Below are 18,112 nucleotides of genomic sequence, written 5' to 3'. Positions count from 1 at the left end.
AAGCTGTCAAATAATAAGCACAGCTTAATACAAGATGTTGCAACGTTAAACCCTTTTCAAGTACTCTTCCACTATATTTAGCAACTTTTACCCAATGTCCAGATCGGTAAGAATTGTAATCAACCCACTTTCCGATGCATATTGCAATAAGATTTATAAAAAGCACATTTGCCTGAGGTGCAAGTTAAAAATTGGCAACTGTCAAACAACTAATTTTGTGGATTTGTGTTTAATTTAGTTGGAATGTATTTATTCTTCTACTTTATGATGATAATTTGTACCATATTAGATTCTAATGTATAATTCATTAGAGTTTAATGACTGTCTTAATCTACCCAATATCCTGCGACTTCATCACACACAACATCTTCCCCAAACCCACTGGGAATGCGACTCTCCATTTCCTGATGTTTAAAGCTGGTTAAATACACCATTTTTTATTCAAAAAATGTTTCAAATACAATGTAAGAAACAAGACCATTAGAAAAGCTATCAAATAATAAGCAAAACTTAATACAAGATGTCGCAACGTTAAAATATACTTTCTTAGCTTAAGACCCTTTTCAAGTACTCTTCTACTATATTTAGCAACTTCTACCCATTGTCCAGATCGATAAGAATGGTAATCAACCCATTTTTTGATGTATATTGCAATAAGATTTATAAAAAGCTAACTTGCCTGACGTGCAAGTTGAAAATTAGTAACTGTCAAACAACTAATTTTGTGGATTTGTGTTTAATTTAGTTGGAATGTATTTATTCTTCTACTTTATGATGAAATTTATTCCATATTTGATTCTAGTGTATAATTCATCAGAGTTTAATGACTGACTTAACCTACCCAATATCCTGCGACTTCATCACTTATAACTCCTTCTCTAAACACATTGTGAAACAATAGGCTTTTATTCCAAAAAATGTTTTAAAAACAATGTAGAAGAAAAGAGTATGAGAAAAGCTTTCAAGTAATATACACAGCTTAATACAAGATGTAATTTTAAAATATATTTTCTTAAGAGGGTTTAGATTTTTTTTCACATTCTGATCTACCATGTTTAACAGATTATATCCACTATCCAGACTTGAGAGAATTGTGATCAACCTTTTTATTAATAATGTTAATAAAAAGCTGATTTGCCTGATGTGCAAATTGAAAATTGGCAATTGGAATCCATTTATTTAACTTTATGATGCACTGTTTCAAGCTGGTTGAATTTACAATGAAAAAATATATATTATTTAATACTGTAGAAAAAATAAATAACATTCTATGAAAAGCTTTTCAATAATATACACAGTTTAAAACAAAAATGTTAAAATATACAATAAAATTCACTCAAATAAATCGTGAACCAAAATCGTAAACTACTTTTTCCGGCTTCAAATAGAAATCTGTCGATTCGTTGACTAATCAAGTTTATTTTACAGCCGTGCTAAACGATTTTAAAACACTTCTGAGCGACGCTCAAGGCTCCGGCCGAAATAAAAATCACGCGTACACTAATTAAGTTTCGTTTACGCAACAAGGTGATTCAACTGGTCTTATTTTAAAAGCATTGTAGTTCGATGGACGGATCTATTTTAACAATCATTGACCGACGGTTCGTAAACATGCGGCAATTAAAGCGTGTGTGTGCCAACAAATGAAATTTAATCAAGGAAATTTGAAATTGCGAAATGCTGGTCCGCAGAAAAAACGAGAAATTTCAAATTCATGGAAAAGTCTATAAAGTAAACATGAAAATGGCTACGTAATGGCATCGAATCAGTTCGATTCGAAATTCAATTTCCAAATATAATGGAAATGCATAGTAAATGGCGCAAAAAAATTATTTGTTTCATAAATTTGATGTAACTTAATCAAAACAATTTAATGCAAACACAAAAATATTATTGTAATTATCGTTTATGTTTTGATAATTATAATGCATTTATATTCAAATTAAAAGCACTATCAAATTCGTTTCAAAAATGGCGAATGCGTAATTAAAATAATATAATTTTATACTTTTAAAATATTCTAATACAAATGGAAAGTAGAATAAAATTTTATTAATAACATTTAAGTTACTCTTTGAGCTTGATCTTAATAAGTTTGAAGGAATTTAAACTTGTTTTATGAATTTATTAAAGAAGTTTATTATGAAATGTATAAATTGCACAAAGTTCTTTAAGTACTTGAATTAATTTTAATAAGAAGGGAAATTTTATACATTACGTCAATTTTAATGAATAATTGCTGAAAACGCAGATAATAAAATACTGATACATTTATCTTCCGGTACAGTCTATTTATTAATATTTCTGTAATCAAATAATTTTAAAGTTGAATAGGATATTTTTTATGAAGAAATAAATTCCCAATTAAATTTAATATTTTTCAATTTTTATTTGCTCTTATTCATCAGTGTGAGCTGTTATTTATTAATACTGAGTTTTATACAAATTTATTTTAGATACCTTTAATAATCACATATTTTTAATATAACATCGAATATTTAAATTTTATATTTATTAATTAAAAATCTCATTATATTTTAATACTTTAAAACAGATAAAATCTAAGTTTATTAGTACCATATATGTGTTTTATGTATTCATATTTGATAATAAAAAATATTTACGCATTTTAATAATCTTGAACATATCTAAAATAAATAAAAAACTATATTGGTTGCATTTTATTTCTTAGACTCTATCGAAACAGTAAAATTGTATTTCTACAAAATATATATGTTTTTTATTTTAATGAAAAGAAATTCTAATTTTATTTAGGTTAGTTTTATTATACATTAATCCTACTTAATATGAATAAATGGCTTAGCCTGATTAAATATTATTTCTTAATCCAAACAGTTATATAGAATTTGTTGAAGAAAACTTAATTTTAATTTTTAATTTTATTTTTATTTAATTTAGTTGAATTCCAAATTTTATTTACATTATTTGTTTAATATGAATGACTATTATCGAAATTTATTAATATCACATTTTATAAAATATTTCATAAATATTAAAATAATTAATTTAATAACAAAAAAGCACTTTAAATAATCTACTCATACTTAATATGAATAAATGAACTATTATAGTATAGTTTGAAAAGTAAATTCTTAGAAAATAGATTTGTTTTTTATTATTTATTTAATTGTTTGTGAAATTATATTAATATTTCATAAATATTAAAAATTGTCTTTTCACATTTAATAATAAAAATTATTAATTTCTCATACTCATCATATTAATTATGGAATAAAAAAATCATACAAATATTGTATTCAAATATATATAAGAAGAACACGATGTAACCATTTTTTTGTAATTACATGGATAATTTAAAAATCCAATAAGTTTGTTCCCAAAGTTGATGTCACTTCCTGTAAAATAATTCTCTATATACTTCTTAATTAATAAGTTAGGTAGATCATCCTGTATAGTTAAATATTATTATATGAATATATAAAAATTACAAATTAACATTACTTTTATATTTTATTGCAAAATTTTATTATTATTTTAATTATAGTCAATGTATAAGTCGATTTTTAAATAGGTTAAAACAATTCTCTATGCTTATTAAAATTATTATTTGCATCGAATTTCAACTATTGTAGTTATTTACGATTTAATGTTAAGTAATCTTACTCATTTACAAATATAGAGGGTCTATAACAAAATTAATGTCACTTTCCGGAAAATCGGAAATTTAGTTCAAAATAGCTTAGAAAAGTAGTTCAAGTCAAGTTATAATTACTGCAAGAATTTCATATCAATATTTTTGGATTTTACAGCAACAATATATTATTTTATCAATTTTATTCAATGTATTGATTGATGAGATCAATAATGTCATTAATTTATAATACATAAATCAATAAAGAAATTATATATTCAAGGAGAAATTCAATATCTGTAATTTAATTAACAATATTTACTGTTGGTCGATTTTTAAATAGGTTAAAGCAATTTTCTATGCTTATAACCACGTAATAAAATATATTATTTGCATCGATTTTTAACTATTCATTTATGATTTAAAATAAAATCTAACAGTAAATATGCAATAAAACTCAAATAAATTGAATATTAAATTAAGGTGAATTTTTCACTATTAAAAGATTATTTATACAATATGTTTAATATTTTCTAGCAAATTTAATTAACTTATTTTAATTATATTCTAGAAATAAATTTTAAAATTATTAAAAAAGTATAAATATTTATTTTAAATAACTCAGAAATTCTTTAGATCATTAATTTAAATTCAAATTTTCAGTAATAATAAATATACATTATTTTATAAATTAACTATAGTAATTATAACCTAAAAATAGTCTGTAATCATATTTTTAATATTATGATAAAAAACGACTTATTTTTATTATTAACTTTTAACTATTCATTTATGATTTAAGACTAAATCTAACAGTAAATATACAGTAAACCTTAAGTTTAATTAAAAGTCTGAATTAATATTTTTAATTTTATGATAAAAAGACCTTATTTTAATTATATTCTAAAAATAATTTTTAAAATTATGAATTAATTATAAATATTTATTTTAATTTACTAAGAATTCTTTATATTTATAATTTAAATTCAAATTTTCAGTAATAATAAATATACAATGAGCTATGACATTAATATAAATAAATAACTAAGTATTAAGCTAGTTTTTGAACCAAAATTTTATTTATCCAATTAAAGACAGTTATTATATCCTAAAAATAGTTTGAATTCATATTTTTAATAATTTAGAAAAAATAATTTAATTTTTGAATAATTATTAAAATTATGAAAAAATATAAATATTTATTTTTTTCGAGAATTCTTTGATTTACAATTTAAATTCAAATTTTTAGTAATAACAAAAGTTACAATGAGCTGCGAGATAAATAAAAATAAGTTAAATATATATTAAGTAAATTTTTGAACTAAAAGTTTATTTATCCAAAGAGTTTTACATTCTTTGACAAATTAACGTCAGTCATTATATCCTCAAAAGATAGTGAATTCATATTTTTAATTTTATTAAAAAAACTGCTTATTTTAATTTTAATTATATTCTAAAAATAATTATTAAAATTATGAAATAATATAAATATTTATTTTAATTTCCTCGAGTATTCTTTAGATTTATAATTTAAATTCAAATTTTCAGTAATAATAAATATACAATGATGATTTAGAAAAAGACGACTTAATTTAATTTTAAATAATTATTAAAATTATGAAAAAATATAAAAATTTTTGTTTCGAGAATTCTTTGATTTACAATTTAAAATCAAACTTTTAGTTATTACTAAAGTTACAATGGGCTATGAGATGAATATAAATAAGTTAAATATGTATTACATAAATTTTTGAACTAAAAGTTTATTTATCCAAAGAGTTTTACATTCTTTGACAAATTAACGTCAGTCATTATATCCTCAAAAGATAGTGAATTCATATTTTTAATTTTATTAAAAAAACTGCTTATTTTAATTTTAATTATATTCTAAAAATAATTATTAAAATTATGAAATAATATAAATATTTATTTTAATTTCCTCGAGATTTATAATTTAAATTCAAATTTTCAGTAATAATAAATATACAATGATGATTTAGAAAAAGACGACTTAATTTAATTTTAAATAATTATTAAAATTATGAAAAAATATAAAAATTTTTGTTTCGAGAATTCTTTGATTTACAATTTAAAATCAAACTTTTAGTTATTACTAAAGTTACAATGGGCTATGAGATGAATATAAATAAGTTAAATATGTATTACATAAATTTTTGAACTAAAAGTTTATTTATCCAAAGAGTTTTACATTCTGTGACAAATTAACGTCAGTCATTATATCCTCAAAAGATAGTGAATTCATATTTTTAATTTTATTAAAAAAAACTGCTTATTTTAATTTTAATTATATTCTAAAAATAATTATTAAAATTATGAAATAATATAAATATTTATTTTAATTTCCTCGAGATTTATAATTTAAATTCAAATTTTCAGTAATAATAAATATACAATGATGATTTAGAAAAAGACGACTTAATTTAATTTTAAATAATTATTAAAATTATGAAAAAATATAAAAATTTTTGTTTCGAGAATTCTTTGATTTACAATTTAAAATCAAACTTTTAGTTATTACTAAAATTACAATGGGCTATGAGATGAATATAAATAAGTTAAATATGTATTACATAAATTTTTGAACTAAAAGTTTATTTATCCAAAGAGTTTTACACTCTTTGATAAATTAAGTCAGTAATTATATCCTAAAAAGAGTGTGAATTCATAATTTTAATTTTATGAAAAAAACTTCTTATTTTAATTTTAATTATATTCTAAAAATAATTATTAAAATTGTGAAATAATATAAATATTTATTTTAATTTCCTCGAGATTTATAATTTAAATTCAAATTTTCAGTAATAATAAATATACAATGAGTTACAAGATAAATATGAATAATTTAAAAGTAAATAAATTTAAAAGACTAAATACCCCAAAAAGTTTATACTTTTTTTATATTGTTTATAGTAATTCCATTATAAAAGTGTTTTAATCAAAATTTTTAATATAAATAATAACAAACAAATGATTAATTTTAATTTTAATAATATCTTAAAAACTAGGAGATTACGAAAAAATAACCATTTTAATTTCCTCCCCGAGACGCGTTGTCTCGCATCGCGTGCCAAAACGGAGTCCCTAAATCACGCCGAAAGCACCGACCGGCAACCAGTCCGCACTCCGGACCAGCAGTCCGTGTTCCCGTGCAAAGATCCGGGTATGCGGACATCCGTGACCCCGCGTGGCTTAGTGGGTCAACCGTCCCTTGCGCCAGACGGCACTCGAGGAGGCGTCCGAACGGCCCTCGACGTCCACGGTCCGAGGCACGGCGGTCGGGGGACCGCGGAAAAGACTTCTCTAAAAGCTCCGGACCCCGAGACCGACCGTTCGTCCGTCCGTGTTCCCAAGTCAGTTGCGTACGGACCTCGTACCGCTTAGCATCGAGAGAGCAACCTTGCACCGCGTGCCGGCCTGACATGCCGGCTTATTGACGACACGTGCCCCGCGCGATCGCCGAACATGGCACTGAAACGCTGAAAGCCCGCTGAAAAATTCGCTCCGCCACTAACCCATGCATGTTTAGCCGTCAGACCATCGGAATAGTTAGACTCGAGTGCTTTTAACTAACAAACGACGCAAGTCACGCAAATTAGTAGTGTTTAGGTTCATTCCTAGATTTTTAAGTGTAACGTAAAATATTTTTTGGCTTCATTACAATGCCGTGGATAAAATCCTGTTTGTGTCACCAAGAGAAGAAAAAGTCACCCACGATCAGTCCCCCCATTCATTTATTGCTGAAGGTGAGATTTAAATGTTTATAATATTTATTTTGTTTGTTTGAATTGTCACTTTTATTGCTGTAACTTCAAAGGTAACAGTTATAAGCACAAACAAACTGGAATTATTTATTTGCACCGTTTAAAACAACAGGATTTGATATGGGATTATTACTGGTATACATGTATAATACATGGTAAATTATGTCGTTGATTATGTAATTATAATTACACATAATTGTCCGGTTGGGAATTTATGATCATACAACAGCAACAAATTACTTGTTTTATGGGAACTGTTAAAAAAGTTATATTTTATACCTTGACTTCTATAAAATCTTTGTTAATATGGTTTGTTTTTGAATTGTTTGTTTCAATAATAAATTAGAAATGTTCATTTAAGCATTTAAATTAACTTGATACTCTAGGATGGCATTTAAATGGATAATGATAATATTTAAAAAATAAAATTTTTTCAATTAGAAATTTTAATTTAGTTTTCCATAAAAAATTAATAAGAATACTTAGTAATTAAATAGCTATAAAGTTTACAGAAGAAATTGCCATGAATAAATAATAGTGAACATAAAATATCAAATATGTACATTATTTATCAAAATTTCATTAAAATTAAATTTATTTAAAGTTAAAATTAATATAAAAATTAATCTAATCATTGTAAAATTTAGTTAATTTATTTTGAATTTCAATAAATATATAAATAAATAATGTTTGTAAATGTTTACTTGGTAATTTATTATTTTAATTAATTAATTTACATATATACAAGTTACATTAAGAAATTGAAAAAAATTCATTAATGAATAGCTTATAGTTTCTTTTTTATTGGTTTTTCTAAATTTAGTTAAAATTTTCACAAAAAATATTTTAAAAAATACATTTTATTATAATTAATAAAAAAAATAAATTTAATGTTATTAATAATTAAATAATTGTGGAATTCCAAATAAAATAGAATATTTAATAAATATATATTTAATAATAATAATAATAATGATTTTCCAGTATTTTTTTTTGAGTTGTGCAAAAATTCAAAGTAAAAATTTTAAGTAATATATTTTTAAACAACTTTTTAGTAACCTTTAGTTTTTATTATTAAATTTTTATGATTTCTGTGCTTTTATTGATTATTATAAAACCACGGAAATCATAAAAAATTGAATAAATTGAATAATAAAAACTTTGAATGTTTGCTTTTTTAACAACTCAAAAAAAAAAATGCTACAAAATTATTATTATAAATATTAATAAATATATATTTATTAAATGTTGTATTTTATTTGGAGTTCACACAATTAAATAAATAATATTTGTAAATGTAAAATATAAACATTAAAAATACGTAAAAAAGTATATTAAATGGCTGTTTAAGAATTATTAAAAAATATGTGAAGAAATTAAATATATATGATGATATTTATTGTATATTTTTGTTGATTGTTATAAAGCTAAGTAAATCAAAAAAAAAATAAAAAAATAAAACTGCAGATTATTAAAGAATTGTTAATAAAAATCTTATTTTTAAATTTTGTTTTCATAAAACCACCTAAAAACGTACTAGAAAAATATTATTATAAATATGTAGTAACAAATATATATTTATTGAATATTGTTATCTTATCTGAAATTTTCACAATTAAATAAATAATATTTATAAATAGAAAAATACATATTAAAGAGAAGTTTGCAAAAACATATTTTAAAAAATATGTAAAAAAATTTGACAAACTTTGTTGAGTATTATAAAACTAAGGATATCATAAAAATTTCTAAAAGAAAAATTAAAGATTAATTAATTTGCTTTTTCAAAGAAAAAACAATTGAAAAACACTCTAGAAAAATATTATAAATATTAACAAATATATGTTAATACAATATTTTTATTTTCAAATTAAGAAAATCATAAAATAATCGAATTATAAAATAATTGAAAAAGATACTATCCTGGATATTTTTAATTTTTGATGGCTATTATAAAATTATTACAAAAATTAAACAAATGTAAAAATCTTAGTTCACAAGTTCATCAAAAACAAAAATAAAAAACTGGAAAATACTCAAAAAACATCATTAAATAAATATTAACAAATATTTGTTAACACATATGTGTTAATTAAATCCTACTTTAATTGGAATTTTGAAAATTAAATAATTAATATATGTAAATATTTATCAATATGAGAAAAATTCACATATTAAAAATATGCTTACAAAAAATATTTTAAATTATTAAAAAATATGACCAAAATTTAAAAAAACGAAATCATAAAAATTTAAAAAATAGAAAATAAAACATTATTAAAGAATAAAAAAAATCTTATTATTAATTTTTGCTTGTTTAAAGTAAGAAAATCATAAAACATATTCGAAAATTATTATTATAAAAATACACAAATTTCATGCTAAAAATAAATTTGAAAAAAATAAAATAATTTAAATGATTAGTAAAGAATTATTAAAAAATATGTTATTTGACTATCTTGAATATTTTTAATTTTTGATTATTATAAAATTAAAATTATCACAAAAAAATATTACAAAAATTTAACACTATTTCATTAAAAACAAATTTGAAATAAAAATATTTTTATATTAAAAAACTTATTTTTAAATTTTACATTTTTTTAACTAAAAAAATCATGAAGTAAATGAAAAATATTCTAAATATTTTCTTGATTGGTTATATAATTTTGTAAATGTAAATTTATATTATTAAAAATGTATTAATATTTATGCCTGCGAAAATTAATAAATAATTATTTAGCGTATTTATAATTCATCATTTCCCTTCAAACAATTACACTGAAATTAATTTTCAGCAACTCAAATATTCAATATTAAAGAGGTATTAAAATATATAATTTTATGAATATGTAGTTAGTCAGGAAAAAGTTATACATAATAGAATTAACAACAATTGAGTAATCAGTGATTGTAAAAGTATATTCAGCATCACAAAGCTTATTATTAAACAAATTACATTTACATAAGTAAAATATAATGACATGTAATTAAATTCATTTACGTGTACTACTGAAACGTTAATACCAACATAGTTTTTACACATAATTGTAAATTGTTTCGACATCCTTCGTACAAACTGTCGGAAAATAGGAAAGAAAACCCACTTTGATTGATTATGCCTGTAAACTAAACGTAAAAAAGACTTTCCAAATGGCAAAAGCTTTCACGTTGATTGGACTTTCAAGGACCAAAGAATTTGAAATCCCGTGCACAAATTATCACAATAAACAGTCATCAAGTATATAAATAATCCCGGGTAACCATTTCGGGAGACACCGCAAGCATAAATTTGTAATTCAAAAAATGCAAAACATCGACGTCCTTGCAGGCAAAAATAGCTTTGCCTGTGGATTAAAAATGTGGTACTTCAATTAAGACCGAACTTTGTCCCTGTGATCTAAATTTAATCAGTGCATTTCTTGGTATTTCTGGCGGTTTATTATATATATTGTTGATGGTCGCCTAAACCAAAACAAAACGTTTTATCTGACCACACACACGTTCACCAGAAAAGCAATTAGAATTGTTGGAAATCGTCATGCAAAACCGCACCACGAATAATTAAATCAAACGATTGCGACCAATTCTTTTGTTCCGGCTTCGAAAACGGAATTCCTGATCGTCGGGCCATTAACGTTAACTTCTTGTCACGATTCTCCGGCCTCTATTGTTTATAAGGAAATTAAGCCGGCACAAGTTGATTGACGTGGACGTAAATAAAAGGCGTTTTCAAAGCAACCGGAGTGATCTGAAGATTAAGTAAACAGTCGTCTCCGGTTTTCTTTTTAATTTGTGACGCAGTTACAAACACAGTTTCGCTTTAGTTTCCGTCCCTTATCTTTGGCCACTGACTTCGTGTTAATAATTAGGGAAAAAAACGGTTATCGTCGTAATGAATAATGGATTTGTACGATCCCTACATTACCATTGTGTCAATGTTAATTTAACATGTGTTTATGTTTTCAATATCTTACCATAGATAATTGGTTGTCCCCAATTTATCTAATAGGTGAGCTATTCATAACGTGCTGCCTACACTGACATTTCTGTTCGAGCTTCATTCATAACGTCGATGCAAATGTTCCCCGATTTGGTTATCAAGGTCTCCTGCATTTTTATATTTTGTTGACTTCGTTCGAAAGATGATTTCATGACAACCATTCGTTTATTTTTGATGGTGCAACGCAAATGACGCCGCAATCATGCAACAACTGTCTAAAAATAAAGTTGATTATGGCATATTAACCGCAAAGTGACGGTGTTTACACAACGTGCACCATAACGACAAAACGCTGAATTGTGCTAAAACAAATTAATTGTAGCAAAAAACGGTGCTGGTCCGTTAATTTTAGAAGTGAAAGTTCTTCAACAGCAAATCAAAAGCAAACAACGGTCGTCAATATTTGTCGAATTCGATTTGGAACCGGAAAAATCTGCGGGGCGACGGCGATAACATTCCCGAATCCGATTTATCAAAACGTTTTCGGCCCGCCATACAGAATGGATCTCTTTGGGAACGAGTGCCGAAGTTAAATACGAAATTTATGGCCACGCAGCCTTTTGTGCAAACAACTATTACGTGCACAAAAGAACAACGAAAACGGGGAAACGACACGATTAAAATTTAAATTAAACAATAAATTAGGCGTAATTATGTCGCAATTTGTTAACGCCGGTTTACTTAAACCTGTCCCCAAAGGGTGGCGGTAAACAAAGGGCTGGAAACGGATCCGGATTCTTTGTGGGCGCCATTTATCAGCGACCACTGTAATTTTTCCAATCGTCCCCAAGTTTTGTCGAAGGTGGATGGGAAATTAAGGGAATTATGTCGAGCTTTGATCAGTCAAAGCTTTTTTGGTTGACCGTGCAAATTGAGTTTTTAATTGAGACTTTTGATAAAGTCGATGTGGCTTAGTTATTAATTAATTATGAGTTGACTGGCTAATTATTATTGTTAATGTTAAAAATTACAAAAAAATGATTGGATATTTCCAATTTTCAAAAACTAAATCATAAAAATTTGAAAAATAGGAATAAAAAAATGTTTGATGACAAACTCGGCTATTTCTAATTTTTGTTGAGTGTTATAAAACCAAGAAAATCATAAAAATTGTAAAAGAAAAACTAAAGATTAATTAAGAATTGTTAAGAAAATATATTAAAAAAATAATTTACTTTTTCAAAGTAAAAAAAATCATTGAAAAACTCACTAGAAAAATATTATTATAAATATTCACAAATATATGTTAATAAAATATTTTTATTTTCAAATTAAAAAAAATCATAAAATATTGAAAAACGTGTTAGAAAAACGTTATTATAAATATTAAAAAATATATGTTAATTAAATATCTTTAATTGAAATAATTATGTAAATATTTATCACAAATGGGAAAAAGTGACATATTAAAAATTATTTTAAATTAATAATAAATATGAAAAAAATTAAAAAAAAAATAAATGAAATAAAAAAAAATATTTGATGAAAAACTTGTATATTTTTAATTTTTGTTGAGTATTATAAAACTAAGAAAATCATAAATATATGTGTAAAAGAAAAACAAAAGATTATTTAAAAATTGTTAAGAAAATATGTTAAAAAAAATTAATTTGAGTTTTTGCTTTTTCAAAGTAATAAACTCATTGAAAAACACCAAAAAAATATTATTATAAATATTAACAAATATGTGTTAATAAAATATTTTTATTTTCAAATTAAGAAAATCATAAAATATTGAAAAACATGTTAGAAAAACGTTATAATAAATATTAAAAAATATATGTTAATTAAATATCTTTAATTGAAATTTTGAAAATTAAATAATTATGCAAATATTTATCACAAATGAGAAAAATTCACATATTAAAAATTATTTTAAATTAATAATAAATATGAAAAAAATTAAAAAAAATAAATGAAATAAAAAAAATATTTGATGAAAAACTTGTATATTTTTAATTTTTGTTGAGTATTAAAAACTAAGAAAATCATAAATATATGTGTAAAAGAACAACAAAAGATTCATTAAAAATTGTTAAGAAAATATGTTAAAAAAAATTAATTTGAGTTTTTGCTTTTTTAAAGTAATAAACTCATTGAAAAACACCAAAAAAATATTACTATAAATATTAACAAATATATGTTAATAAAATATTTAAATTTTCAAATTAAGAAAATCATAAAATATTGAAAAACGTGTTAGAAAAACGTTATAATAAATATTAAAAAATATATGTTAATTATATATTTTTAATTGGAATTTTGAAAATTAAATAATTATGTAAATATTTATACAAATGAGAAAAATTCATATATTAAAAATTATTTTAAATTAATAATAAATATGAAAAAAAAAAAAAATAAAAAAAATATTGAATATTTTCAATTTTCAAAAACTAAATGATAAAAATTTGAAAAAGAGAAATAAAAAAATATTTGATGAAAAACTTGGATATTTTTAATTTTTGTTGAGTATTATAAAACAAAGAAAATCATAAATATGTGTAAAAGAAAAACTAAAGATTAATTTTCAAAGTAAAAAAAATCATTGAAAAGCACACTAAAATATTATTATAAATAATAACAAATATATGTTATTATTTATCTTTACTTTAATTGAAATTAACCAATTAATATGTGTAAATATTCATCAATATTTTAAATTATTAAAAAAATATGAAAAAAATGATAAAAAAAATTGATTAGATATTTTCAATTTTCAAAAATTAAATCATAAACATTTGAAAAATAAAAGAATTGTTAAAAAAATTCTTATTATTAATTTTTGCTCTTTTAAAGTAAGAAAACCCTAAAACGTACTGTAAAAATATTAATAAAAAAATTAACAAATAATATTTGAGAAAAATTTATGCTAAAAATAAATTTGAATAAAATAATAATTTAAATGATTATTAATGAAATATTAAATATGAAAAAAATTGATTTGATATTTTCTATTTTTAAAAATTTGACAAATAGAAAATAATTATTAAATTTTGCTCTTTTAAAGTAAAACATGCTAGAAAAATATTATTATAAAAATTAACAAATATTATTTGATAGGATTATTAAAAAAATATATTAAAACATTATTGATAATGTTATTACAAAACTAAGAAAATCACAAAAATAAGATATTACAAAAATTATAAAATATAAATATATTTTATTTAAGGCTGTGAAAATTGTAATTTTATTTAAATAATTATTTAGCAAGTTTAAAATTCATCATTTCCTATCAAATAATAACACTTAAATTAACAAGATTAAAATTTAAATTAAACAATAGGGGCGGTGGTAAACAAAAGCCTGGAAACGGATCCGGAGTGTTTGTGTGGGCGTCATTTATCACTAACCACTAAAATATTTCCGATCGTTTTTCCTGGGTGAGAAATTAAGCGAATTATGCCAATCTTTGATCAGTCAAAGCTTTTTTGGTTGACAGTGCAAATTGGGTTTTTAATTGGATCTTTCAGTAGAGTTGATGTGGCTTAGTTATCTTACTGGGAATGGTGGTCAAACAATTTTATTTAAATTTAAAAGGGGGAAGCTTTTTTCCTTGAGTCTCGATTGAGAGTATGACTCGCAATATTTCCAATGGACAATCACCTCTAAGGCAAGGAAGTAATTTACCCCAACAATAACCATTGTATTCCGGGAAGGTACAGTACTTCGGAATTTAAAATTCAAACACTTTAAGATCTACATATGGTCAATTGCACATGGGCATATTTATGATGCTTTTAGATGGTTATTCAAGACAAATGGTTTCGTACAATGAATTGACCATATGGCAAATAATGGTCGGTAAATTTACTTTTGAGATAACCGTTTTAATACTTGTTAAATACAAATAGTGTCATATCTTTGTCCATTGTGTTCGTTGGTAGCTACCCGTTTAATTAATAGAGTAGCAACATCATTAAAACGTTAACCAATAGCCGAGGAAAACCCTCCTCAAGTTCGACTCATCACCCAAGGACATAATTTATAACGAACTGGCCATTACACAGATAAAAGGGCCTCGTTTAAATGAAAAGAGTCGGCGGAAGAAGTGTCGACGAATAAATGGCGCAGTGTCTGTCGAGACGCGTCATGTGGCCTCGGAATGGCGAAAGAAAACTCTTCCAAACAACGTCCGGAATTTCCCTGCTGAATATTTATGCGCGGCAAAAAAGCCTTAATGAAGTCTAATCCACGTCTCGTTTGGATAATGCAATTACACTATTTCCCTGATCTAAATCGACAACAATGACTCAACAATCAGATTGTTTGCAGCAGATGCAACCGTGGGGAATTCCGTACAATCTACCTAATTGGTTTCTAAAAAGGTACCTTCCACAGGTAAATTTTGTCGACTCAACAATTGGTACCAAACACACCTGTTTGTAAATAGTGTTGTAAAAAATTCACGGTTTAATTACGGAGACTGGATGGCTTAATCTAGTTTGAATTCTGTGAAATTAGGTTGTATTTAGTGCGGCATGAAACCATTTTTGATACAACTACATAAAGTCTAATGCTCCAAGTAACATGGTAATGTTCTGGTTCTTTGGATATTATGAGACTGCGTCGAATTTATGTGGCTGGTATAAAGATGTCGGGTATATACTCATATGCAAATACAGGATCAACAAATCGGGGTCGCGGATAATTTACTGTTGTTATTATCGAAGTTTCTCCTAGATAAAGATTTTTCTGGAAACTTTCATGCTAATTCGTGCCTTAACGTAACACCGCACCGGTTCTGACGTATCTTAATCGCAGGATTAGCTTTATTGGGTTAATTCTGGTGGTAATATGGATGAAAACAACGTTTTATCATCGGTGTTGATGTTTTTGTTCGATAACGAATGTCAGTGTCAAGGTAGCTTCAAAGTCGTACATTTCCTGCATGATAATTCCAGTGTGCATGTGAACCCGATAAACAGCGCAACTAATGCAGTTAATTGTTGTGCAATTGCATGGAAAAAACACAACCAGTGAACATGTGCATTTTTTAACAACGAATGCAAATTCTATTTGTGAATGTTCGTGTAAATCGATTAAATATCAAAGTGCAAATCATATTAGTGGAAGGCAAAAAATCGTGGTTCAATGTTAAAAAAATGTTTATAATGAGAGACATAAAAGTTCTCTAAAAATCCCTGAATCAAGAATATATAACAAAAAATTTACTTCTTATCTTCGGTTGCTCTGTTTTTCCCTTTGAAGATTAGAAGAAGATGGCAGAAGTGTATCTTCCATAGATTTCCAATTATCATTAGGATTGTCTCATGCGTTGATTGGTTCATTATTAATAATTTATAGCCATTTTTTAACTACTATTATATATTTTATGAATTTTTATATTAGCATACCCACTAATACTAAGTACTTGTAAATCTGTGAGTACTTAACGTCCACATATGGATTGTAATATTACAATAAATCAACTGGAAAAGGAGAGAATATATAAAAGAATCAATATTAGTGGAGAGTAAAAATGATGGTTTAATATTCAAAAAATAATAAGGATTGGAGCTTCAAAATGAAAGTCATCAAAGTGCTATAAGAAAATCTAGACTCACTTAGAGTATCATTTATTATGGAGAACAAAAACTGTATCTATATGTATTTGGCGTTCACATACAGAGGGCAATAATGAACCAAATGCCCAAGAAGAATATATAGTAGAATCAATTTTCTTCTTATCTTCAGTTGTTCTTTTTTTTCCTGTGAAGATTAGAAGAAGGTGACAGAAGTGTATCTTCCATAGATTTCCATTTATCATTAGGATTGTCTCATGCATTGATTGGTTCATTATTAATAATTTATAGCCATTTTTTAACTACTATTATATATTTTATGAATTTTTATATTAGCATACCCACTAATACTAAGTACTTGTAAATCTGTGAGTACTTAACGTCCACATATGGATTGTAATATTACAATAAATAAACTGAAAAAGGAGAGAATATATAAAAGAATGAATATTAGTGGAGAGTAAAAATGATGGTTTAATATTCAAAAAATAATAAGGATTGGAGCTTCAAAATGAGTCATCAAAGTGCTATAAGAAAATCTAGACTCACTTAGAGTATCATTTATTATGGAGAACAAAAACTGTATCTATATGTATTTGACGTCCACATACAAAGGGCAATAATGAACCAAATGCCCAAGAAGAATATATAGTAGAATCAATTTTCTTCTTATCTTCAGTTGTTCTGTTCTTCCCTTTGAAGATTAGAAGAAGGTGGCAGAAGTGTATCTTCCATAGATTTCCAATTATCATAAGGATTGTCTCATGCGTTCATTGGTTCATTATTAATAATTTATAGCCATTTTTAACTACTATTATATATCTTAAGAATTTTTATATTAGCATACCCACTAATACTAAGTACTTGTCAATCTGTGAGTACTTAACGTCCACATATGGATTGTAATATTACAATAAATCAACTGGATAAGGAGAGAATATATAAAAGAATCAATATTAGTGGAGAGTAAAAATGATGGTTTAATATTCAAAAAATAATAAGGATTGGAGCTTCAAAATGAGTCATCAAAGTGCTATAAGAAAATCTAGACTCACTTAGAGTATCATTTATTATGGAGAACAAAAACTGTATCTATATGTATTTGGCGTCCACATACAGAGGGCAATAATGAACCAAATGCCCAAGAAGAATATATAGTAGAATCAATTTTCTTCTTATCTCCAGT

General features: G+C 24.5%; 1 protein-coding gene across 4 annotated transcripts in view; it reads left to right on the top strand.

Moving 5' to 3' along the window:
- The first annotated feature begins 7,002 nt into the window (after nucleotides 1-7,002).
- Nucleotides 7,003-18,112, top strand: part of LOC109604404 (tensin-1) — a 293,281-nt gene continuing 282,171 nt past the window's right edge. For 2 of the 4 annotated variants that reach the window (XM_049965852.1, XM_049965848.1), the window contains exon 1: nucleotides 7,005-7,377. In XM_049965852.1, coding sequence (XP_049821809.1) covers nucleotides 7,294-7,377 — 84 coding nt within the window. In that variant the 5' untranslated portion in view covers nucleotides 7,005-7,293. Of the gene's footprint in view, nucleotides 7,378-18,112 lie in introns of all 4 variants that reach the window. The other 2 variants (XM_049965846.1, XM_049965847.1) reach the window with 2 other exon arrangements.

Source organism: Aethina tumida, chromosome 4 (genome assembly GCF_024364675.1).
Source record: "Aethina tumida isolate Nest 87 chromosome 4, icAetTumi1.1, whole genome shotgun sequence".
In the NCBI taxonomy this organism is placed as follows: domain Eukaryota; kingdom Metazoa; phylum Arthropoda; class Insecta; order Coleoptera; family Nitidulidae; genus Aethina; species Aethina tumida.
The sequence above is the reverse complement of the archived record's forward strand: the minus strand, read 5'-3'. Positions and strand labels throughout refer to the sequence as shown.